Here is a 24886-nt window from a genome sequence, read left to right on the forward strand (position 1 = left end):
GACAGCTGGACAGAAGTACACTACACACAGTGAACATTTGCATCAGGACATCACGGGGAGGGAGGGGCTCATGCAGGCTCTGTCAGAGTTCACTTCAATTGTTTCATTTATCATTTTGTCTTTTTTGTATGTGTCACATCCAGACCCAGGAGCACTTTTGTTCTGTTATTTATTTATTTATTTATTGTTTAGAATCTAGTATCTCATGTTAACTTTGAGTCTCATGGTGTCGCAGTATTTGTGCAGGTCTGTTAGTGCTTTGAACCACTGTGGAGCTTACACGTACACAGTGATACACATTTGTGTCACCATCTAGATAGTTCATTTAACAAGCTTGTAATGCTGCTATGATTTGATTGTATGTGAAGATATTTCTTCACTAATGAAGTTAGTTCATAGTAATGCAGAACAACTATATTCTGGACGATACAGAGCTTTTTAAAGCAAATTGTTCACCGTAGTTGAATTGATGTTGTAATAAGCCTGCATTCCTCAGAAGGCTTATTTGCTGTCTTTGCTGTTATTGCATTGCTGTGAGTCATGATAACCTGTCTCAATACAAACATGTTTTTAAACATGAAATATCTTTCATTGTTAGTTGGCCGTCATTCAATGGGAAGTGTGTTTTCACAGCGCTGACATGCTTCAGTGCTTCTTGTACAGAGATCAGTGTTGATCCGTTTTTGTACGGCTTTGTAGTCTTGTGTGTCACTGTGGCTCTCGTGCACAATAATAAACTGCAGAGTCTTCTTGTTTCAGACTCCTCACCTCTAAGTACACAAGATGTTTGGAAGAGTCTTTGGTGATGGTAAACTGGCCTTGGAGACTTTGGGCAAATATTGTGCCTGTTCCACTATCAATGCGTCCGATCCATTCCAGCCCTTTCCCTGGTTTCTGACGAATCCAGTGCAGCCAAGCCAGAGAAAGTCCTTCCACCTTACAGGACAGAGAGACTGGTTCTCCAGCTCTGCTGACCACTGGCTCTGAGGAGGTGAGGGACTGGCTCTGAGCAGCTGAAAGAGACACAGAGTTTAGATGACGGGGAGCCAGCAGACTTCCAAAGCTCCTTTTCTCCTCCGCTGGACACCGACTTCACTCACCTGAAATGAGAGCCAAGAAGACGACACTTTGTACAGCTGTCATGGTGGGAACTTGTCTGAACAACTACAAAGGCTGTTATGAAGGATATATATTCAGCATGCAGAATGGGTGGGGATTGTCCATCAGTGTGTGAATTTGCATTTTGAAATTTCAGAGATACAGTGTTGATACATAAAGAATATTTATCGGAAAAGGAGGAGTGCTGGAGAGAGACAGAGAGAGAGAGAGAGAGAGAGAGAGCGAGAGAGAGAGACATGTTGTTTCTCCCTTTTTTGAGTGTTTGAACAGTTTTTCACTTGTTTACATTTAGGAGCGAGATTAAGAATGTATGGTGTGTGTACAGAACAAGCTGCTCTGTGAGTCTCATACACGTTTATTTAAAAAGTGTTCAGTCACCTCAGTGAGGTGGATTACTGCGAAGACAATAATTTGTCAGAAAGGAAGACAGTTTTTCCTCTGAGAAGTGGAAGTGTAACGGTACGATCAAGACAGAAGGGAGGTGGGACTGAATTGCACGACACAGAGGCAGATAAGTGTTGAATGGAAATGGTCTTTACTGAACTTTGCAGTTGCTATGGTACACACATAGACATTTGAACATACAAAGTATCAAGGGGTAATCCAGGAGCAGAGTCGGGTCACAGAAACAGGTTTGGTACACGGGCAGATACTCAGCGTAACAGCACAGCAGACAAGGATCAGGCAAGGGCAGAATCGAGTCACGGAAACAAGGTCGAGGAAGCCGGGGAATCAAACGCTTGGGAAACAGGAAGACGGGACTAATGCTGGAACTCTTGACATCGAAGTACAAACACAACACAAAACATCTAACGAACAGGCCGAGACCTAATAGGAAGTTTGTCTTATTGCAGTATCATTTATTCATTCAGCTTTCATTTCAATGTCTCACAGACACAACAATAAACAGAAGCTCCTGCAGTCTGCCAGCTGTTTAGATGGTGAACTACATAAATGAACACATGAAGCTGAAGTCACAGCTGATCCAGCTCATAAAATGTTGTGTGATGTGTTGAGGAGGGAGAAACATGACACTAACTGCTTTATAGTGTTTTTATAATGGGAACATTAATGTAGCCTAAATGTGTACATGCATGTTAAGACCCGGCTCGGCAAGGGAAAAGGGAGTATCATATAACCAGATGTTGATGGTAAATAAAGTATATTTATTAATAGAATATGGATATTTGGCAACCAATTGCTTTTAACGACACCACAAATAGAACAAAAGGAGGGCTCTTATAAATAACAAAAATAACCCCCAAAAATAACCCCCAACCTAAACATTTCTAAAACAAAGCTCGGGGTGAAAACTTAATAACAAAAGACCACAACAAAACAGCGCCGGGGCACCCTAACGTCTAACAGAAAATGCTGCAAACTTCTAATCAGTTAACTTCAAAGATAAACCTAGTTTCGACAACTAGGATACAGTACACAGAATTTCAGACAACAATATACGATACACGGAAACTAGTATCCACACAAGTACGAGGCATCTGGCTGACAACACCAGCAGCCCGGACTGTCGAGCTGGCTTGGTACTTGTAGTCCACCGGTCTTTCCCGTGCCCCCGGATTGGAGAGCTGGAACAGGTGCACACCAATCACCACTTAGTCGTCATCAAGGTGGGAGGAGGAGGTGTCGCCGCAGCCAATCAAGGGGCGGTGGTCACACATCCAAATCTGCATACTTAAATAGGGAAAACAAGGCGCATGCATCCACAAAGTAATCCCTGCAGATAAATAAGGCCGTGGCCGTAACAATGTAGTATTTATTTTATCCATGCCTGGGCAAAGATTTCAGCAGATGTTTTTTCTGTCCTTAGCTGTTTTGTGAGGAAGTGATTGTTAAAGTAAGACGTCTTTTTTAACTAATGTGATAAATGATGATTGTTGTTTATTGATAATGATGTTTCTCAGAGCTGGTTTTCATCATTGTATTAAACACTACAACAATTTATAATGAAAATGTAATTCTTCCTTGTTCTATACCAGCACAGTAATGACGAGAGCAGGATTATTGCTATTTCCAAGTATTTCATATATAAAAAAAAGAAAAAAAGAGTTGATGTTAAATTCAGTTAAAAACATTTTAGGAACAATCAGTATATCAAAGAAATGAGAAACTGAGACAAGTTAATGTTCTCAGTGGTGGTGTTAAATACAGGAAGTAGTTTTTGTATGAGTCTCCTGTCACTGTCTCTCATTGTGTGCTTCTGGCACAGTAATACACTGCTGTGTCCTCGGTCTTCAGACTGTTCATCTGCAGATAGACTTTACTGCTGGAGTCGTCTCTGGAGATGGTGAATCTACCCTGGACTGACTGGGAGTAATAGATATGAGAACTGCCTGTGTGTATAAAAGCAATCCACTCCAGTCCTTTTCCAGGAGCCTGTCTGACCCAGTTCATATGGTAGCTGCTTAATGTGAATCCAGATGTTGTACATGTCAATCTGTGAGATTCTCCAGGCCTTTTAACTGCTGGTTCAGATTCTGTCAGAGTCTGACCATCAACACCTGTCAAAATAAAAATATGCGTGTCACACGTTACATTGGTAGCACAAATGAAAATATGTCAAATCATAATCAGTGAAAGTCTTCACCTGCCCAGCAGAAAGTTAGAAGCAGCAGTCCTGTCCTGTAGTCCATCATGTTGAACTGTGTGTCCACTGTTCTCTGTCCTCCTCTCTGCAGTCACATAAGTAGAGGTGGAAGATCTCTGAGATTTGCATTAACTCCTCCTCATTGGAAGGATACAACAGGTCTGGAAATAGTTCATACAAATGGGGAAGTAATGTCTAAAGATCAACCTTCAAAGTCAGCTGTTTTGATGTTTCTCTGGTGTTTTTAAATGTGTGTAGATTATCTATAAGTATTAACACCACAACCACATTTATTCTAATAATACTCAAATGATCATCTTAGTTCAGACGTTTGACACATTAACATACAACATGTATTCAAAGTGTTAAATCATAATTCATCTTGGGATCAAGTGTTTCTCATTAGTCTCTTTGATCATAATGTGCAGACCATGACAACATTCACTATAATATAAATAATCTACAGTTTTATTCTGATCACCAATATCTACTAGCATTTCTGAAACTTGCTTTATCATCGTTTCACCACGTTATACCATCAACCAATGTTTTGATATCATTTGGATTGTGCACATTTCATCCAGCCAAGCCTGCTGTCTGATCAAATGTTGTTCAGCTTGTTTCTCTTTTCAAACTGATTTCATGTCATTTATGGTTTGTACTTTTGAATATGACGGGTAATATAAGATAAAATCATGCTTTGATATTAGTAGGAACTATCTGTCTCTTACTGTGAAATACACAGAAATCTAATGTGGATTCATTAAAGTGCTTTTGCAGGTGTTGAGAAAACGCAGATGTCATTAAGATCACATTGCTGTTTGTTGTGGAGGTTTTTGTGCAGCTGCTCCACTGTCTTCAGTCACTGTGACACGAGCACAATAATAAACAGCAGCATCTTCTCCTATCAGGCTGTTGACCTCGAGGTACTGAGTGCTGCTGGGCACATCTTCGGTCATGATGAAACGGCTTTGAAAGGAGCTGCCATAGTTAGCAGAGTTTGTACCTGCGTTCATCCTTCCAACCCACTCCAGAGCTTTCCCTGGCCTCTGACGTATCCAGTGAATAAAAGCGCTTGTCATGCTGAAACCAGATATGATACATGACATCTTCACTGTCTCTCCAGGTCTTTTCACCTCGGAGGGAGACTGGTCCAGTTTGATCTCACTCCAAACTCCTGTAAGTAAAGAAATGTTGCTCATCATCCAACAAACTTGTAAATACCAGGTCGAACATTTAAAATAGAAGAAAATCAGAATTAGGTTTTCTCACCATGAAAAGTAACTACAAATAATAAACTCCAGATAATTGTCTTTCCCATTGTGTGAGAAACACTGTTCAGTGATTCCTGATCTGAGAGTTTCAGAAATATATCAAACTGTCCTGGTGTTCTGCAACAAGATGCTGATGGTGTGTTTATAAGAGAGGAAGAGTTTGCATAAACCTGCCTCACAGGTTTAGAAAGGGAGCATGTGACACACATGTCCATAAGTAGAGTATCTCTACAACAGCAGAGGAAACTGTACAATATTAAAGTGTTGGCAACTAATTTCTGGAATGATGGAAAATAATAATAAAAACAAAACAGAAAACAATTAAATGAAATAAAAAAAATATTATTTAAAATATATAATGAATAATATAGAATTGAAATGAAATCTACATAGAAACATTAAAATACTCAACTCTTCCTCTGTAATCAGTATACAAATATTGTCTCTATACAATCAATGAACTCTACAAACATTATTTTGCATCAACTCGTCAGAGTGCGGTGTGTATTAATGTTCACATGAGCAACATTAACAACAAGGAAGCCAATTTACATACTGATTGATGGTAAATCAGGTGACAGGTTTATTTAAATCATTTAAAATCAAGATGAAAAGTTCAGTTGTGGTTCTTTATTCACACAAAGAGAAGGTGTAACTTGAATCTCTGACAAACACACTTTAGATTGTAAATGAAAAGAAACTTTTCTGTAGTTTGACTCATGAACACCACTGATTCAGTTACTAATGCCTTTACCATTCAGATGTATTTCTTCTTACCTAAAAATAACTTTTTGAGGGTTCGTTTCTACTCTACATATATCACTGGCTTTTAAAAACCAGGATGTTTGCTGAGTGTATTCCATCCCTTCAAAGGGTGAAAGGTTATACATACATATAATTATATATCAGTGATTGTTACAGTAAACAGGGAAACAGTCCTTCCATTAAAAACTCTGAAGTTACAGTGAGCTGGTGTTGGAGTCATTAGTGGTCTGAGGGCTCCTCCTCTGGTGGCTTCATGTTACAAGTGTTCAGGCACTGAGGGGTTTTTGTTCAGCTCTACTGATGGTGTGTGTCACTGTGTGTCTCTGGCACAGTAATACACAGCAGAGTCTTCAGGCTGCACATTCTGTCCGTTTAGAGTCACTGTCTTGCTGGAAGTGTCCAAGTCGATACTGAACTTGTTCTTCAGTGAATCTTTGTAGTATGAATCTCCAGTGTATTTCAATTCCAATCCACTCCAGTCCTTTCCCTGCAGGCTGTCTGATCCAAGCTGTGTAGTACCTGCTCAGAGCATAAGAGACCTGACAGCTGATGGTCAGACGTTGACCTGGCTGCACAGTCACAGAGGCCGGCTGTGTCAACTGTTCACACTTCACACCTGTTTAAAAATAAAGGAAAGAAAATGTTTTGTCACAAACGGTCAAGTTATACAGTAAAAGAAAAGCTTTTGACGAATGCAGAGAGACTCACATCCAGCTGCCAACAGCAGCAGCAGAGCTACAGAGAACATGTTGAAAGTGATGTGCTGTGAACTCCACTGACAGCCTGGTGTGATGTTTTTATAGCTGAGGAACAAGGAAGGTCACTGACTTTGCATAGAATCAAACATGAAGCATCAATGTGGGTCTAACGGGAGCAAATGGAAGATTGTGCTCATTTGACATTTTAATTCTATAACACACCTAATTGTAATGTTTAGAAAATGTCTCTACATTTACTGAAATGAAAGAACTTCAAACTTTGTTTTCAATATTTTAACTATTAATGCCTTAAAGTATTGAAGTGACATATTAATGAATTACTGCATTTATTCATTCATTTATTTGCGTGTTACTGTATTAATTACTGCAGCCAGGATCATGTGGTATGAAAATGTAAGTAATAATAAGATACTTTTAATGGTTTCAGTGTTTGAAGACATATTTATAAAACTTATAGTTTATGCTTTCATAAACTACTTTTAGTTTTAGTCAACACAGTTTATCTTCATAAAAAAAGCAGCCTTAATCAAATATAGAATATTTGTATTATTTTTTCTGTAACACTATTTTTATCATATCCAAAGACAATAGACATGTGACAAAAACATTAAATATTGTAACTAATAAAGACACAGTTTTATTTCCGCCCATGGAGAGATGTAGATACATTTTCTTTGTATTCACATACAGAAAACTTTATTCTCTCCACATCTTTTCTAAACATTTCTCTGCAGTTAAAACACAATAGTCATTCTTTGATTATTATATTATTTTTCTATCTTAAAAATTAACAAAAACATTATATATAAAGTATTTATCTCCATAAACAGTATGATTTAAGGTCATTCACGCTGTTTGTAAACAATAAAGATAGATGCTGTCATCACTCCACTTTGTAGATCACTGCTGGCTCCTCCCAGAAATGATTTGAATGAAACTTCAGTACATGATGAGAGAGTGAACATGTGTTATTTACCCATTGATTGAATTATAGAACAATATGAATCTCTTTCAAGGGTTCAAGTGTCGGTCAGTAAAGATCAATGAGAACACAGATGAGTGTCTACTTGTAGCAACAGAGGAGAGAGACACTCGACACTGACTGCCCTCTAGTGATTCTAGAAAACAAACTGAAACATTGTTCTTCACTCTCATATTACTGACCCTCTTAAATTGCACTTCATCCACGGACAATATTGTCTCTTAATTGTGTAGAAATGTATAGTATTTGTGGAGGTTTCATTTCAGCAGCCATATTGTTCTGCTGTCTTTGACGCTTTTATGAACAAGTGATCTTTATTGTGTTTTTTGTTTTTAAACTTTAGTAATAATATTTCTCAGGAACAGTTTTCAGGACTTTGTATAGTGCAGGAACAAAGGGTAATGTATTACTAAGATATGCTTGTAATGTAAACATCTAAAAAGTTATAAGATATAAAATATATTTTTTAAATATAATATAAATACTACAACAATGAAAATTCATGCTTGGGCTCTCCCAGCCCAAAATATGTTTACTGTAGGATTTTGTACAGCTGCTCAACCAGCTCCAGTCACTGTGAGTCTCGAGCACAATAATAAACAGCAGAATCTTCAGTCTTCAGACTGCTCATCTGCAGATACAGCTGCTGTCTGCTGTTGTCTCTGGAGATGGTAAACCGGCCCTGAACTGACTGAGAGTAGTAAGTGGTGCCACCACCTTCATCAATATAAGAGACCCACTCCAGTCCTTCTCCAGGAGCCTGTCTGATGCAGGTCACTTGTCACTAAATGTGAATCCAGATGTTGTACATGTTAATCTGTGAGATGCTCAAGGCCTTTTAACTGCTGGTTGTTATGCATAATATTATTAGACCAAAAAATTATTTTTACACAAACTAAATTCAGAGGAGAGATTCAACTTCTAGTGATTTGTTTTTCAATACTTGAATAGTTTAATGTTTAACAACATATGCAAGTATAGATCAGTGTTATTTGTGGAAATAAATACAATGAATAGCTAATTCAAAGTATTTTATAGAGATTTTAAAAAAAGAGTTGATGTTAAATTCAGTTAAAAACATTTTAGGAACAATCAGTATATCAAAGAAATGAGAAACTGAGACAAGTTAATGTTCTCAGTGGTGGTGTTAAATACAGGAAGTAGTTTTTGTATGAGTCTCCTGTCACTGTCTCTCACTGTGTGTCTCTAGCACAGTAATACACTGCTGTGTCCTCGGTCTTCAGACTGTTCATCTGCAGATAGACTTTACTGCTGGAGTCGTCTCTGGAGATGGTGAATCTACCCTGGACTGACTGGGAGTAATAGATATAAGAACTGCCTGTGTATATAAAAGCAATCCACTCCAGTCCTTTTCCAGGAGCCTGTCTGATCCAGTTCATATGGTAGCTGCTTAATGTGAATCCAGATGTTGTACATGTTAATCTGTGAGCGTCTCCAGGCCTTTTAACTGCTGGTTCAGATTCTGTCAGAGTCTGACCATCAACACCTGTCAAAATAAAAATATACGTGTCACACGTTACATTGGTAGCACAAATTAAAATATGTCAAATCATCATCAGTGAAAGTCTTCACCTGCCCAGCAGAAAGTTAGAAGCAGCAGTCCTGTCCTGTAGTCCATCATGTTGAACTGTGTGTCCACTGTTCTCTGTCCTCCTCTCTGCAGTCACATAAGTAGAGGTGGAAGATCTCTGAGATTTGCATTAACTCCTCCTCATTGGAAGGATACAACAGGTCTGGAAATAGTTCATACAAATGGGGAAGTAATGTCTAAAGATCAACCTTCAAAAAAGTCAGGTGTTTTGATGTTTGTCTGGTGTTTTTAAATGTGTGTAGAATATCTACAAGTATTAACACCACAACCACATTTATTCTAATAATACTCAAATGATCATCTTAGTTCAGACGTTTGACACATTAACATACAACATGTATTCAAAGTGTTACATCATAATTCATCTTGGGATCAAGTGTTTCTCATTAGTCTCTTTGATCATAATGTGCAGACCATGACAACATTCACTATAATATAAATAATCTACAGTTTTAGTCTGATCACCAATATCTACTAGCATTTCTGAAACTTGCTTTATCATCGTTTCACCACGTTATACCATCAACCAATGTTTTGATATCATTTGGATTGAGCACATTTCATCCAGCCAAGCCTGCTGTCTGATCAAATGTTGTTCAGCTTGTTTCTCTTTTCAAACTGATTTCATGTCATTTATGGTTTGTACTTTTGAATATGACGGGTAATATAAGGTAAAATCATGCTTTGATATTAGTAGGAACTATCTGTCTCTTACTGTGAAATACACAGAAATCTAATGTGGATTCATTAAAGTGCTTTTGCAGATGTTGAGAAAACGCAGATGTCATTAAGATCACATTGCTGTTTGTTGTGGAGGTTTTTGTGCAGCTGCTCCACTGTCTTCAGTCACTGTGAGTCTCGAGCACAATAATAAACAGCAGCATCTTCTGCTGTCAGGCTGTTGACCTCGAGGTACTGAGTGCTGCTGGGCACATCTTCGGTCATGATGAAACGGCTTTGAAAGGAGCTGCCATAGATAGCAGAGTTTGAACCTGCGTTCATCCTTCCAACCCACTCCAGAGCTTTCCCTGGCCTCTGACGTATCCAGCTAATAAAAGCGCTTGTCATGCTGAAACCAGATATGATACATGACATCTTCACTGTCTCTCCAGGTCTTTTCACCTCGGAGGGAGACTGGTCCAGTTTGATCTCACTCCAAACTCCTGTAAGTAAAGAAATGTTGCTCATCATCCAACAAACTTGTAAATACCAGGTCGAACATTTAAAGTAGAAGAAAATCAGAATTAGGTTTTCTCACCATGAAAAGTAACTACAAATAATAAACTCCAGATAATTGTCTTTCCCATTGTGTGAGAAACACTGTTCAGTGCTTTCTGATCTGAGAGTTTCAGAAATATATCAAACTGTCCTGGTGTTCTGCAACAAGATGCTGATGGTGTGTTTATAAGAGAGGAAGAGTTTGCATAAACCTGCCTCACAGGTTTAGAAAGGGAGCATGTGACACACATGTCCATAAGTAGAGTATCTCTACAACAGCAGAGGAAACTGTACAATATTAAAGTGTTGGCAACTAATTTCTGGAATGATGGAAAATAATAATAAAAACAAAACAGAAAACAATTAAATGAAATAAAAAAAATATTATTTAAAATATATAATGAATAATATAGAATTGAAATGAAATCTACATAGAAACATTAAAATACTCAACTCTTCATCTGTAATCAGTATACAAATATTGCCTCTATACAATCAATGAACTCTGCAAACATTATTTTGCATCAACTCGTCAGAGTGCGGTGTGTATTAATGTTCACATGAGCAACATTAACAACAAGGAAGCCAATTTACATACTGATTGATGGTAAATCAGCTGACAGGTTTATTTAAATCATTTAAAATCAAGATGAAAAGTTCAGTTGTGGTTCTTTATTCACACAAAGAGAAGGTGTAACTTGAATCTCTGACAAACACACTTTAGATTGTAAATGAAAACAAACTGTTCTGTAGTTTGACTCATGAACACCACTGATTCAGTTACTAATGCCTTTACGATTCAGATGTATTTCTTCTTACCTAAAAATAACTTTTTGAGGGTTCGTTTCTACTCTACATATATCACTGGCTTTTAAAAACCAGGATGTTTGCTGAGTGTATTCCATCCCTTCAAAGGGTGAAAGGTTATACATACATATAATTATATATCAGTGATTGTTACAGTAAACAGGGAAACAGTCCTTCCATTAAAAACTCTGAAGTTACAGTGAGCTGGTGTTGGAGTCATTAGTGGTCTGAGGGCTCCTCCTCTGGTGGCTTCATGTTACAAGTGTTCAGGCACTGAGGGGTTTTTGTTCAGCTCTACTGATGGTGTGTGTCACTGTGTGTCTCTGGCACAGTAATACACAGCAGAGTCTTCAGTCTTCAGACTGCTCATCTGCAGATACAGCTGCTGTCTGCTGTTGTCTCTGGAGATGGTAAACCGGCCCTGAACTGACTGAGAGTAGTAGATTCTGTCACTGTCATATTCAATGCTCGCAACCCACTCCAGTCCTTTTCCAGGAGCCTGTCTGATCCAGGCCATCCAGGAGCTACTAAATGTGAATCCAGATGTTGTACATGTTAATCTGTGAGCGTCTCCAGGCCTTTTAACTGCTGGTTCAGATTCTGTCAGAGTCTGACCATCAACACCTGTCAAAATAAAAATATGCGTGTCACACGTTACATTGGTAGCACAAATAAAAATATGTCAAATCATCATCAGTGAAACTCTTCACCTGCCCAGCAGAAAGTTAGAAGCAGCAGTCCTGTCCTGTAGTCCATCATGTTGAACTGTGTGTCCACTGTTCTCTGTCCTCCTCTCTGCAGTCACATAAGTAGAGGTGAAAGATCTCTGAGTTTTGCATTAACTCCTCCTCACAAGAAGGAGTGACGCAGATCACACCTGCTAACTTTGCTTTATTTCTCCATCACTTGTGGAATTCAGAGGAGAGATTGAACAATGTCGTCTTCTCAGTCTCTCCTTAAATCTTATTTATATATTATGGCTTTCTCTTTACTGACCATATTTTCATTGCTGCTATTACCGTTTCTGTCTTTAAAGAATCTTCTCATTGCATCTCTTATAACTTTGGTTTCTTTTTTCTCCTCATATTATTATTACTGATATTACCGAGGTCACATGGTGACATTGTTATGTAAATCTGCGTGTCTTCCACATTAATATGTTAAGATATGTAAACTATGTAGTGGGAGCACACAGAGGCCCGAGAAATGACATCTGGTGAACTTTACGTCATTTTGATCACACAAATGTGTAATTAGCCAACTTACTAACACCACATGTGCAGGAGGGGCTCCTTAAGACCTTCTTTGACTCTGTGGTGGCATCAACTATTTTCTATGGAGTGGTCTGCTGACAGGAAGAGACTGAACAGACTGGTGAAGAAGGCTAGCTCTATCCTGGGGAGCCCTCTGGACACTGTGGAGGTGGTGGGAGACAGGAGAATGATGGCCAAAGCTGTCCTCTCTATTGGACAACATGTCCCCCCCCCCTCCAGGACACTATGTCCGCACTCTGCAGCTCCTTCAGTGACAGGCTGCTTCACCCGCGGTGTCTCACGGAGAGATACTGTAGGTCCTTTCTCCCTGCAGCGGTCAGACTGTACCATCACCACGGCCCCTGGTAGACCACCACACCAAGAACACACTATTCTACCACTGTTGTCGAATTATCACTGCCATGTGCAATATTAATCTTTTATAATTTATTATTGTAAATTACCGGCCACTACTGAACCACTTTTATATATTTACTACCTTTTAATTCTGCTACTTATTTTAACATACATGTGTACTTATATTATTATTATGTTTTATTTTACTTTCTGATCTTTGCTGTAACAATGTAAATGTCCCCTTTGTGGGACTAATAAAGGATTTCTTATTCTGATTATTATTCATTATTAGTGGCATTAGTGACATTAGTGGCATTAGTGGCATTAGTGGCATTGTCATTCTGCTCTCACTGCTGTCATATTTAAGGTCCATTTTGGAACCTGTTAGTATTACTAATATAATTACAGAATACTACTACTACTACTACTACTACTACTACTACTACTACTACTACTACTACTACTACTACTAGGTCGTCCTCAGACGGGCCCTCCACCGGTGCTTCCAGTCATCCCGATCCTCCATGCATCTGGCTAGCTCGCCAGTATTTTCTGCTCCCGCATCTTTCCTGAGTACATCCACGTATGTTATTGCATTACGCCCTCGTGATCGGTGCCCGTGTGTTGGCTCCCACAGCACAAGTTTGATGGCTGGCAGCTCTTGGTGTCTCTGGCAGTGACCTGCCAGCCTCATTCTCCTGACCGCTGTTTTTTTCACCCACCCTTAACGCCCCCCCATACAAGTCCATGTTGGTGACATGCTCATCCTTGTTGATGCCAAGTACCACACGCAGCATTCTCGTGTAGCACCCATCTACAGACTTACAGAACGCCTAAGTGTCTTAAGATCAGCTGTTGTGCTTCAGTTCAGAGTCTGGAATCAACTTATTCATTTTATTAGGATTTATTATTGCAAAAACATCTGTTGTGTAATTAACATCTGGATCTTTTTCAATGTCCTCTTTGATTAGTGTTGCACTGGGTCTTTGTCAAAGTCCTGATTTCATATTAAATATTCATTTCAAAACAAAACAACATACCTGAAATGTATATTTGAATAGTTTATTAATGACAGTAAATTCAAATCATGTATTTCTATTTTTGCTGTAAATTGTTTTATTTATGTATTTATTTTGATCCATTTGATGAGTGTTAGTCGAGCATTTGATCTTAATGTCCTTGGGATGTATGTTATATTTGTGGACATTTTAATGGTGGATAATGAAAACACTTTATATCAGCATTGCAATAAATGTACTAAAGACTATATTTAATGTTCTCAGTCGTCTCTGGAGATGGTGAATCTACCCTGGACTGACTGGGAGTAATAGATAGGAGAACTAGATGTGTGTCTTAAAGCAATCCACTCCAGTCTTTTTCCAGGAGCCTGTCTGATCCAGTTCATAGGGTAGCTGCTTAATGAGAATCCAGATGTTGTGCAGGTGAGTCTGTGGGATTCTCCAGGTTTTCTAACTGCAGGTTTAGACTCTGTTATGGTCTGACCTTCAGCACCCGACGAAACAAACAGAGCAACCACCAACAGTGTTCGCTTTCTGTAAGCCATGTTCACACTGTGCTGATGTTTCAAATGCTTGAATCTTAAATATGAAGTAAACTGGATCCCTGTGGGAATTATGTTTACAGTAAGCTCCTCCTACTTCCCATTCTGCTTATAAAGTCACATGCAAGGCCATGAACACAGCAGAACACACAATAAAACATCATTTAAACAACAGCAAATAGAGATTTAAGACATCTGTACCTGCATGACTACAAAGAACTGCTGAGTAAATTATTTTATTTTTATTATTCTATTTCAGCGAAAGGATGGAGCTGATTATTTCTTTGAAAACATGATTTAAATAAGTTGCATAATGGATTAACTTCTGTTTGTTTTCTTTTAGTGATTGTTAAAATTTAAAACAGTTTAATTCAGAAATAAAAATAATCGTCAAAAGATACGTCTGATTATAATTCTAAGATTCATTGTTTATTAATTTATATGCTTTTGTTACTTTCTTTATTTTGTTACTACAAACACGAGTGAAGTGAAAGCAAGATAATATAAATAAATATGAAAATAAATACTTTTGAAGGTTTCAGTATTCAAATTGTGACAGTGTGTAGCCACAGAGAAACTTGGAGGCTTGAGAGGAAGTTAACTACTTAGGAACTGAAACCTGTTTGACGATATGCAAAAAAAATGAATTGCTGCAAACTAAAGAAGTAAAAAGACTTGTGAATCTCTGGTTGGACAAATAGCAGAACCGTTTAAATACACAAATGCTGTTTATTATTCATCTGAGGAGGCGTTTTAATGAAGCTTTGTTCTTGAATAAGCAAGATGCCTATTTAGTAACATGATTTCCACTTTCTTATCTCTGTTTAGAAATATTTCTCTTGTCTCACAAAGTGTTCGGTGTAATCTTCTTGTGTAATTACTCGTCGCTGCTGAATGTGAATCCAGATGTTGTACAGATCAATCTGTGAGATTCTCCAGACCTTTTAATCACTGGTTCAGATTCTGACCATCAACAGCTGTTCAAATATAAAAAGGAATTCAACATTCATTTAAGTGGTATCAAATTAATAAACATGTTGAATACAGATCAGTGAAACTCTTCATCTGCCCAGCAGATAGTTAACAGCAGCAGTCCTATACGTGTTAAAGCTCTTGTCTGCCCTCTAGAGGTTCTAAACAGGAACGGTAGCTACTTTCAACATTCAATAAAAGTTCCTCACTTGTGACAATCAAACATATAGAGACGTATTTGTGACTGACTGGCTCCCATGGTGCTGAGGCGGGAAGTGGGGACAGTCAGGAGTCCGGCTGAGGATGAGCACGGGGAGCGGGAGTATTCCTGGAGGAGGTTTGAGAGATAGGTGGGGGCGAGGTTGTTGAGGGCTTTGTATGTAAGCAGAAGGTTTTTGTAATCAATCCGGTGCTGAACAGGGAGCCAGTGAAGTTGGATGAGGATGGGGGTGATGTGGTCAGATTTGGTGCGGGTAATGATCCATGCAGCCGAGTTTTGAATGATTTGGAGTCTGTTGAGTAGTTTTGTGGGTAGGCCAGAGAGGATAGCATTACAGTAGTCAATCTGGGATGTGACAAATGCATGAACCAGGATTTCAGTGCTGGATTGTGACAGGGATGGGCGGAGTCTGGAAATGTTGCGGATATGGAAGAAGGCAGTCCGGGTGAAGTTTTTTATATGGGGTGCAAACGAACTCATGTGAGACTGTTGTTATGTACCAGCACAGTAATGATGAGAGCTTCAGGATTTTGTGCAGCTGCTCAACCAGCTCCAGTCACTGTGAGTGTCGAGCACAATAATAAACAGCAGAATCTTCAGTCTTCAGACTGCTCATCTGCAGATACAGCTGCTGTCTGCTGTTGTCTCTGGAGATGGTAAACCGGTCCTGAACTGACTGAGAGTAGTAAGTGGTGCCACCACCTTCATCAATATAAGAGTCCCACTCCAGTCCTTCTCCAGGAGCCTGTCTGATGCAGGTCACTTGTCACTAAATGTGAATCCAGATGTTGTACATGTTAATCTGTGAGATGCTCAAGGCCTTTTAACTGCTGGTTGTTATGCATAATATTATTAGACCAAAAAATGATTTTTACACAAACTAAATTCAGAGGAGAGATTCAACTTCTAGTGATTTGTTTTTCAATACTTGAATAGTTTAATGTTTAACAACATATGCAAGTATAGATCAGTGTTAGTTGTGGAAATAAATACAATGAATAGCTAATTCAAAATATTTTATAGAGATTTAAAAAAAAGAGTTGATGTTAAATTAAGTTAAAAACATTTTAGGAACAATCAGTATATCAAATAAATGAGAAACTGAGACAAGTTAATGTTCTCAGTGGTGGTGTTAAATACAGGAAGTAGTTTTTGTATGAGTCTCCTGTCACTGTCTCTCACTGTGTGTCTCTAGCACAGTAATACACTGCTGTGTCCTCGGTCTTCAGACTGTTCATCTGCAGATAGACTTTACTGCTGGAGTCGTCTCTGGAGATGGTGAATCTACCCTGGACTGACTGGGAGTAATAGATATAAGAACTGCCTGTGTATATAAAAGCAATCCACTCCAGTCCTTTTCCAGGAGCCTGTCTGATCCAGTTCATATGGTAGCTGCTTAATGTGAATCCAGATGTTGTACATGTCAATCTGTGAGATTCTCCAGGCCTTTTAACTGCTGGTTCAGATTCTGTCAGAGTCTGACCATCAACACCTGTCAAAATAAAAATATACGTGTCACACGTTACATTGGTAGCACAAATGAAAATATGTCAAATCATCATCAGTGAAAGTCTTCACCTGCCCAGCAGAAAGTTAGAAGCAGCAGTCCTGTCCTGTAGTCCATCATGTTGAACTGTGTGTCCACTGTTCTCTGTCCTCCTCTCTGCAGTCACATAAGTAGAGGTGGAAGATCTCTGAGATTTGCATTAACTCCTCCTCATTGGAAGGATACAACAGGTCTGGAAATAGTTCATACAAATGGGGAAGTAATGTCTAAAGATCAACCTTCAAAGTCAGCTGTTTTGATGTTTGTCTGGTGTTTTTAAATGTGTGTAGATTATCTACAAGTATTAAGACCACAACCACATTTATTCTAATAATACTCAAATGATCATCTTAGTTCAGACGTTTGACACATTAACATACAACATGTATTCAAAGTGTTAAATCATAATTCATCTTGGGATCAAGTGTTTCTCATTAGTCTCTTTGATCATAATGTGCAGACCATGACAACATTCACTATAATATAAATAATCTACAGTTTTATTCTGATCACCAATATCTACTAGCATTTCTGAAACTTGCTTTATCATCGTTTCACCACGTTATACCATCAACCAATGTTTTGATATCATTTGGATTGTGCGCATTTCATCCAGCCAAGCCTGCTGTCTGATCAAATGTTGTTCAGCTTGTTTCTCTTTTCAAACTGATTTCATGTCATTTATGGTTTGTACTTTTGAATATGACGGGTAATATAAGATAAAATCATGCTTTGATATTAGTAGGAACTATCTGTCTCTTACTGTGAAATACACAGAAATCTAATGTGGATTCATTAAAGTGCTTTTGCAGGTGTTGAGAAAACGCAGATGTCATTAAGATCACATTGCTGTTTGTTGTGGAGGTTTTTGTGCAGCTGCTCCACTGTCTTCAGTCACTGTGAGTCTCGAGCACAATAATAAACAGCAGCATCTTCTGCTGTCAGGCTGTTGACCTCGAGGTACTGAGTGCTGCTGGGCACATCTTCGGTCATGATGAAACGGCTTTGAAAGGAGCTGCCATAGTTAGCAGAGTTTGTACCTGCGTTCATCCTTCCAACCCACTCCAGAGCTTTCCCTGGCCTCTGACGTATCCAGCTAATATAATAGCTTGTCATGCTGAAACCAGATATGATACATGACATCTTCACTGTCTCTCCAGGTCTTTTCACCTCGGAGGGAGACTGGTCCAGTTTGATCTCACTCCAAACTCCTGTAAGTAAAGAAATGTTGCTCATCATCCAACAAACTTGTAAATACCAGGTCGAACATTTAAAGTAGAAGAAAATCAGAATTAGGTTTTCTCACCATGAAAAGTAACTACAAATAATAAACTCCAGATAATTGTCTTTCCCATTGTGTGAGAAACACTGTTCAGTGCTTTCTGATCTGAGAGTTTCAGAAATATATCAAACTGTCCTGGTGTTCTGCAACAAGATGCTGATGGTGTGTTTATAAGAGAGGAAGAGTTTGCATAAACCTGCCTCACAGGTTTAGAAAGGGAGCATGTGACACACATGTCCATAAGTAGAGTATCTCTACGACAGCAGAGGACACTGTACAATATTAAAGTGCTGGCAACTAATTTCTGGAATGATGGAAAATAATAATAAAAACAAAACAGAAAACATTTCAATAAAATAAAAAATACATTATATAAAATATATAATGTATAATATAGAATTGAAATGAAATCTACATAGAAACATTAAAATACTCAACTCTTCCTCTGTAATCAGTATACAAATATTGTCTCTATACAATCAATGAACTCTGCAAACATTATTTTCCATCAACTCGTCAGAGTGCGGTGTGTATTAATGTTCACATGAGCAACATTAACAACAAGGAAGCCAATTTACATACTGATTGATGGTAAATCAGCTGACAGGTTTATTTAAATCATTTAAAATCAAGATGAAAAGTTCAGTTGTGGTTCTTTATTCACACAAAGAGAAGGTGTAACTTGAATCTCTGACAAACACACTTTAGATTGTAAATGAAAACAAACTTTTCTGTAGTTTGACTCATGAACACCACTGATTCAGTTACTAATGCCTTTACCATTCAGATGTATTTCTTCTTACCTAAAAATAACTTTTTGAGGGTTCGTTTCTACTCTACATATATCACTGGCTTTTAAAAACCAGGATGTTTGCTGAGTGTATTCCATCCCTTCAAAGGGTGAAAGGTTATACATACATATAATTATATATCAGTGATTGTTACAGTAAACAGGGAAACAGTCCTTCCATTAAAAACTCTGAAGTTACAGTGAGCTGGTGTTGGAGTCATTAGTGGTCTGAGGGCTCCTCCTCTGGTGGCTTCATGTTACAAGTGTTCAGGCACTGAGGGGTTTTTGTTCAGCTCTACTGATGGTGTGTGTCACTGTGTGTCTCTGGCACAGTAATACACAGCAGAGTCTTCAGGCTGCACATTCTGTCCGTTTAGAGTCACTGTCTTGCTGGAAGTATCCAAGTCGATACTGAACTTGTTCTTCAGTGAATCTTTGTAGTATGAAGCTCCAGTGTATTTCAATCCAATCCACTCCAGTCCTTTCCCTGCAGGCTGTCTGATCCAAGCTGTGTAGTAGCTGCTCAGAGCATAAGAGACCTGACAGCTGATGGTCAGACGTTGACCTGGCTGCACAGTCACAGAGGCCGGCTGTGTCAACTGTTCACACTTCACACCTGTTTAAAAAATAAAGGAAAGAAAATGTTTTGTCACAAACGGTCAAGTTATACAGTAAAAGAAAAGCTTTTGACGAATGCAGAGAGACTCACATCCAGCTGCCAACAGCAGCAGCAGAGCTACAGAGAACATGTTGAAAGTGATGTGCTGTGAACTCCACTGACAGCCTGGTGTGATGTTTTTATAGCTGAGGAACAAGGAAGGTCACTGACTTTGCATAGAATCAAACATGAAGCATCAATGTGGGTCTAACGGGAGCAAATGGAAGATTGTGCTCATTTGACATTTTAATTCTATACACACCTAATTGTAATGTTTAGAAAATGTCTCTACATTTACAGAAATTAAAGAACTTCAAACTTTGTTTTCAATATTTTAACTATTAATGCCTTAAAGTATTGAAGTGACATATTAATGAATTACTGCATTTATTCATTCATTTATTTGCGTGTTACTGTATTAATTACTGCAGCCAGGATCATGTGGGATGAAAATGTAAGTAATAATAAGATACTTTTAATGGTTTCAGTGTTTGAAGACATATTTGGAAACGTTGAACCTCTAGAGGAAAACAGCTGTTCAGAAACTAAAATATGTGAGAAAATGCAAAGAAGAATCAATGTTTTAGCTTTGATGAAAACTTATAGATTTTATTAGTATGTGTTTTATTATGGGGTGTAATAAGAGTGTGTTCTGTAATAGGTTTTATTAGTACATAATTGTAGTAGGATTTACTAAGTATATGGTTTGTATTTTAAATATATAAAACTGATTCAGTTACTAATGCCTTTACGATTCAGATGTATTTCTTCTTACCTAAAAATAACTTTTTGAGGGTTCGTTTCTACTCTACATATATCACTGGCTTTTAAAAACCAGGATGTTTGCTGAGTGTATTCCATCCCTTCAAAGGGTGAAAGGTTATACATACATATAATTATATATCAGTGATTGTTACAGTAAACAGGGAAACAGTCCTTCCATTAAAAACTCTGAAGTTACAGTGAGCTGGTGTTGGAGTCATTAGTGGTCTGAGGGCTCCTCCTCTGGTGGCTTCATGTTACAAGTGTTCAGGCACTGAGGGGTTTTTGTTCAGCTCTACTGATGGTGTGTGTCACTGTGTGTCTCTGGCACAGTAATACACAGCAGAGTCTTCAGTCTTCAGACTGCTCATCTGCAGATACAGCTGCTGTCTGCTGTTGTCTCTGGAGATGGTAAACCGGCCCTGAACTGACTGAGAGTAGTAAGTGCTGCCACCACCACCACTACTGATAGCAGAGATCCACTCCAGTCCTTCTCCAGGAGCCTGTCTGATCCAGTGCATCCAGTAGCTACTAAATGTGAATCCAGATGTTGTACATGTTAATCTGTGAGATTCTCCAGGACTTTTAACTGCTGGTTCAGATTCTGTCAGAGTCTGACCATCAACACCTGTCAAAATAAAAATATACGTGTCACACGTTACATTGGTAGCACAAATGAAAATACGTCAAATCATCATCAGTGAAAGTCTTCACCTGCCCAGCAGAAAGTTAGAAGCAGCAGTCCTGTCCTGTAGTCCATCATGTTGAACTGTGTGTCCACTGTTCTCTGTCCTCCTCTCTGCAGTCACATAAGTAGAGGTGGAAGATCTCTGAGTTTTGCATTGACTCCTCCTCACAAGAATGAGTGACCCAGATCACACCTGCTAACTTTGCTTTATTTCTCCATCACTTGTGGAATTCAGAGGAGAGATTGAACAATGTCGTCTTCTCAGTCTCTCCTTAAATCTTATTTATATATTATGGCTTTCTCTTTACTGACCATATTTTCATTGCTGCTATTACCGTTTCTGTCTTTAAAGAATCTTCTCATTGCATCTCTTATAATAATAACTTTTTTTAACCTGATGTTATTATTACTGATATTACCGAGGTCACATGGTGACATTGTTATGTAAATCTGTGTGTCTTCCACATTAATATGTTAAGATATGTAACCTATGTAGTGGGAGCACACAGAGGCCCGAGAAATGACATCTGGTGAACTTTACGTCATTTTGATCACACAAATGTGTAATTAGCCAACTTACTAACACCACATGTGCAGGAGGGGCTCCTTAAGACCTTCTTTGACTCTGTGGTGGCATCAACTATTTTCTATGGAGTGGTCTGCTGACAGGAAGAGACTGAACAGACTGGTGAAGAAGGCTAGCTCTGTCCTGGGGAGCCCTCTGGACACTGTGGAGGTGGTGGGAGACAGGAGAATGATGGCCAAAGCTGTCCTCTCTATTGGACAACATGTCCCCCCCCTCCAGGACACTTTGTCCTGCACTCTGCAGCTCCTTCAGTGACAGGCTGCTTCACCCTGCGGTGTCTCACGGAGAGATACTGTAGGTCCTTTCTCCCTGCAGCGGTCAGACTGTACCATCACCACGGCCCCTGGTAGACCACCACACCAAGAACACACTATTCTACCACTGTTGTGCAATTATCACAGTTCATGCATTATCATTCAGTTTTTATAATTTATTTTTGTAAATTACCGGCCACTACTCAACCACTTTTATATATTTACTACCTTTTAATTTAACTACTTATAAAATTCATATTTTATTCTTCACAAGTCATATAACAAAGAGAAAGACAAACACATTACAACATTCAACAGTCTCAATAAAACTGAGACACAAGCAGGAAGTCAAAAAACAGAAAATCATCTGCTGTTTTTTAGTTTTTGTAGTGGCATCACGTCATATTTAAGGTCCTACTGCCCCCTGTTGGTCTTTGTAAATATACATTCTTTAAGGTTTTTGTCAAGCTTCTCTGGTAACTTCCACCACTGTGTGTCTCTGGCACAGTAATACCCAGCAGAGTCTTCAGGCTGCACATTCTGTCCGTTTAGAGCAGGGGTCGGGAACCTATGGCTCGTGAGCCATATATGGCTCTTTCGATGACGCGATAAAATAAAACCGGCGGGCCAGTTATGACAGACATATGATATTTTCTCGCGGGCCGGATATAATAATAATAATAATAATAATAATAATAATAATAAATTGAATTTGTAAAGCACCTTTCAAAGCTAAAAGCAATCTCAAGGCGCTACAATGCAGGACAACAACAAAAACAACACCAACAACAACATACATAAGAGGTTAAATAGGTCATAATTGCCTTGAGTTTGCCACCCGTGCAGTAAACACAGAAACATGCACATAAATGAGATAAATAACGTAAGCGTTTAGTTTATTTAATAAAAAAGCACCTGTTCAATGCAACACTGATACCGCTATTAGTACTCGGAGACGTGTTATTCTTATAAAATGGACGCATAAAGTTGAGTTCAAATGTATTAAATATATGGCTCTCAAAGAAATACATTAAAAAAATATTTGGCTTTTATTGCTCTCCCAGCCAAAAAGGTTCCCGACCCCTGGTTTAGAGTCACTGTGTTGCTGGAAGAGTCGAAGCTGATACTGAACTTGTTCTTCAGTGAATCTTTGTATATTGCAGTGCACCCAACACAGTTGCTTCCAATCCACTCCAGTCCTTTCCCTGCAGGCTGTCTGATCCAAGCTGTGTAGCTGCTCAGAGCATAAGAGACCTGACAGCTGATGGTCAGACGTTGACCTGGCTGCACAGTCACAGAGGCCAGCTGTGTCAACTGCTCACACTTCACACCTGTGGAGGAAAACATGTTGAATATTAAATGAGTGTAATAACAGTGAACAGTCAGTGTGCTGTGATCATACTGTCAGTGTCTCTGCCTCAGTGAGACTCACAGGATCCAGCAGCCAGCAGCACTAGCAGAGCCACAGAGAACATGGTTGGTGTTGAAGGTGATCTGATGGGAGCTTCTCTACTTCTGCTACAACTGACAGCATGATATCAAGTCTTTATAGCAGACTGTGAGGAAGTTCACTTTGCATAGAGAAGGACACTGACAGGCTATAAAAGAGGGATACACTGTCCTCTCACAAGTAGTCAAAGCTTGAAAGGACAGTATGTTATGAACACAAACTTCTCTTCTTCTGCTTCAACTGACAGCATGACATAGAATTCAGAGGCAAATATTGTAAGACAAGGCATCAGTAATTATAATCCTATAATATACACTATTCTAAAATGGGCCATTGTGCATATTGACTACTTTGACTTTTGGTTCGTATTTGATGTTAATACTTCTGTACTTTTATAAGTTACATTTTGAATGCAGGACCTTTACTTGTAACAGAGTTTTGCTACACTGTGGTATTACTACTTTTAATGAACTAAAAGATCTGAGTACTTCTTCCACCACTTAATAATAATAATAATAATAATAATAATAATAATATAATAATGTATATATATATATACCATTAATAATTCATATGACATAGCTAATACCTTCTAAAGTTAAGAAGGTACCTGGTTTAAAATGGTCTTTCTAGACCTCTCCACCGAAGATGCTTCAAAGCGACATTATCTCTGCTCACCGGTCGGTGTGTTTGTTAAAAGTTATCCAAGCACAGCAACATTCTGCTGGCAACAATAAGACATCCGGTTTGAGAGTCTGGCCTTCAAAATAAAACCAGAGAACTTCAGATGCCATGAGTCTGCCACTTCATCAGGGATTTATACAGAGTTTGATTGCAATTAATTGATAAATGTATGCGTTATAAAATGCTATTATAAATTAAATACTCACGTTGAGCTTTAGATTGTTATTAATTAAGTAATGTATATACAATATGATAATAAAATGATCATTACATTTGCCAATACATAAATCAATTTATTCAATTGTGTCTACTTGTCATACTCCTTCTCACAATTCATGTTTGCGGCTTTAACATAACAGTTAACATTACAGTATCCGTTTAAAGCATTCATTTAGAGACAGGATGCAGAAAGAATAAACTACAGGCTAGTGGAAGAGTTTTGATGTTTTTATAAGTTTAAATACAACTGTATGTAACCAATATTGTTTATTGGTTCTCTTGCATGTTCAGTTTCAAAGCTGCAATTCAGTGTGGTTAAACTAACTATGCCAATGTCCAGGATATTAGCTATGAATGTATGTGTACAGTATTTATAATTACACTATAGTCCCAGTGTTTGCTTATTTCAGTGTCTATTTATTCAAGATTAATTGTATTAATTTTATTTCTGATATACATCCTTCAGTGTCCTTATGTTGTTGTGGTCGATGTGTTTGTTTGCT

General features: G+C 38.4%; 1 pseudogene and 8 gene segments (V, D, J or C); all 9 read right to left on the reverse strand.

Moving 5' to 3' along the window:
* Window positions 1-708: 708 nt before the first annotated feature.
* On the reverse strand, window positions 709-1160 carry LOC115011801 (immunoglobulin heavy variable 3-74-like). The segment is given in 2 exon segments: window positions 709-1013; window positions 1101-1160. Coding segments are annotated over 2 exon segments (348 nt in total).
* Window positions 1161-3254: 2094 nt separating this feature from the next.
* On the reverse strand, window positions 3255-3858 carry LOC115012118 (immunoglobulin heavy variable 3-21-like). The segment is given in 2 exon segments: window positions 3255-3638; window positions 3725-3858. Coding segments are annotated over 2 exon segments (363 nt in total).
* A 1768-nt stretch (window positions 3859-5626) lies between these two features.
* On the reverse strand, window positions 5627-6612 carry LOC115012132 (Ig heavy chain V region 5A-like; annotated as a pseudogene).
* Window positions 6613-8657: 2045 nt separating this feature from the next.
* On the reverse strand, window positions 8658-10078 carry LOC115011802 (immunoglobulin heavy variable 3-21-like). The segment is given in 3 exon segments: window positions 8658-8971; window positions 9058-9142; window positions 9983-10078. Coding segments are annotated over 3 exon segments (495 nt in total).
* Window positions 10079-10951: 873 nt separating this feature from the next.
* Window positions 10952-11878, reverse strand: LOC115012119 (immunoglobulin heavy variable 3-7-like). The segment is given in 2 exon segments: window positions 10952-11725; window positions 11812-11878. Coding segments are annotated over 2 exon segments (363 nt in total).
* Window positions 11879-16463: 4585 nt separating this feature from the next.
* LOC115012115 (immunoglobulin heavy variable 3-21-like) lies at window positions 16464-17157 on the reverse strand. The segment is given in 2 exon segments: window positions 16464-16956; window positions 17043-17157. Coding segments are annotated over 2 exon segments (363 nt in total).
* Window positions 17158-18933: 1776 nt separating this feature from the next.
* LOC115012128 (Ig heavy chain V region 5A-like) lies at window positions 18934-19908 on the reverse strand. The segment is given in 2 exon segments: window positions 18934-19698; window positions 19792-19908. Coding segments are annotated over 2 exon segments (345 nt in total).
* A 572-nt stretch (window positions 19909-20480) lies between these two features.
* Window positions 20481-21349, reverse strand: LOC115012114 (Ig heavy chain V region 914-like). The segment is given in 2 exon segments: window positions 20481-21130; window positions 21217-21349. Coding segments are annotated over 2 exon segments (366 nt in total).
* A 1678-nt stretch (window positions 21350-23027) lies between these two features.
* On the reverse strand, window positions 23028-23546 carry LOC115012125 (Ig heavy chain V region 5A-like). The segment is given in 2 exon segments: window positions 23028-23361; window positions 23463-23546. Coding segments are annotated over 2 exon segments (357 nt in total).
* Between the last annotated feature and the right edge of the window lie 1340 nt (window positions 23547-24886).

Source organism: Cottoperca gobio, chromosome 8, assembly GCF_900634415.1.
Source record: "Cottoperca gobio chromosome 8, fCotGob3.1, whole genome shotgun sequence".
In the NCBI taxonomy this organism is placed as follows: domain Eukaryota; kingdom Metazoa; phylum Chordata; class Actinopteri; order Perciformes; family Bovichtidae; genus Cottoperca; species Cottoperca gobio.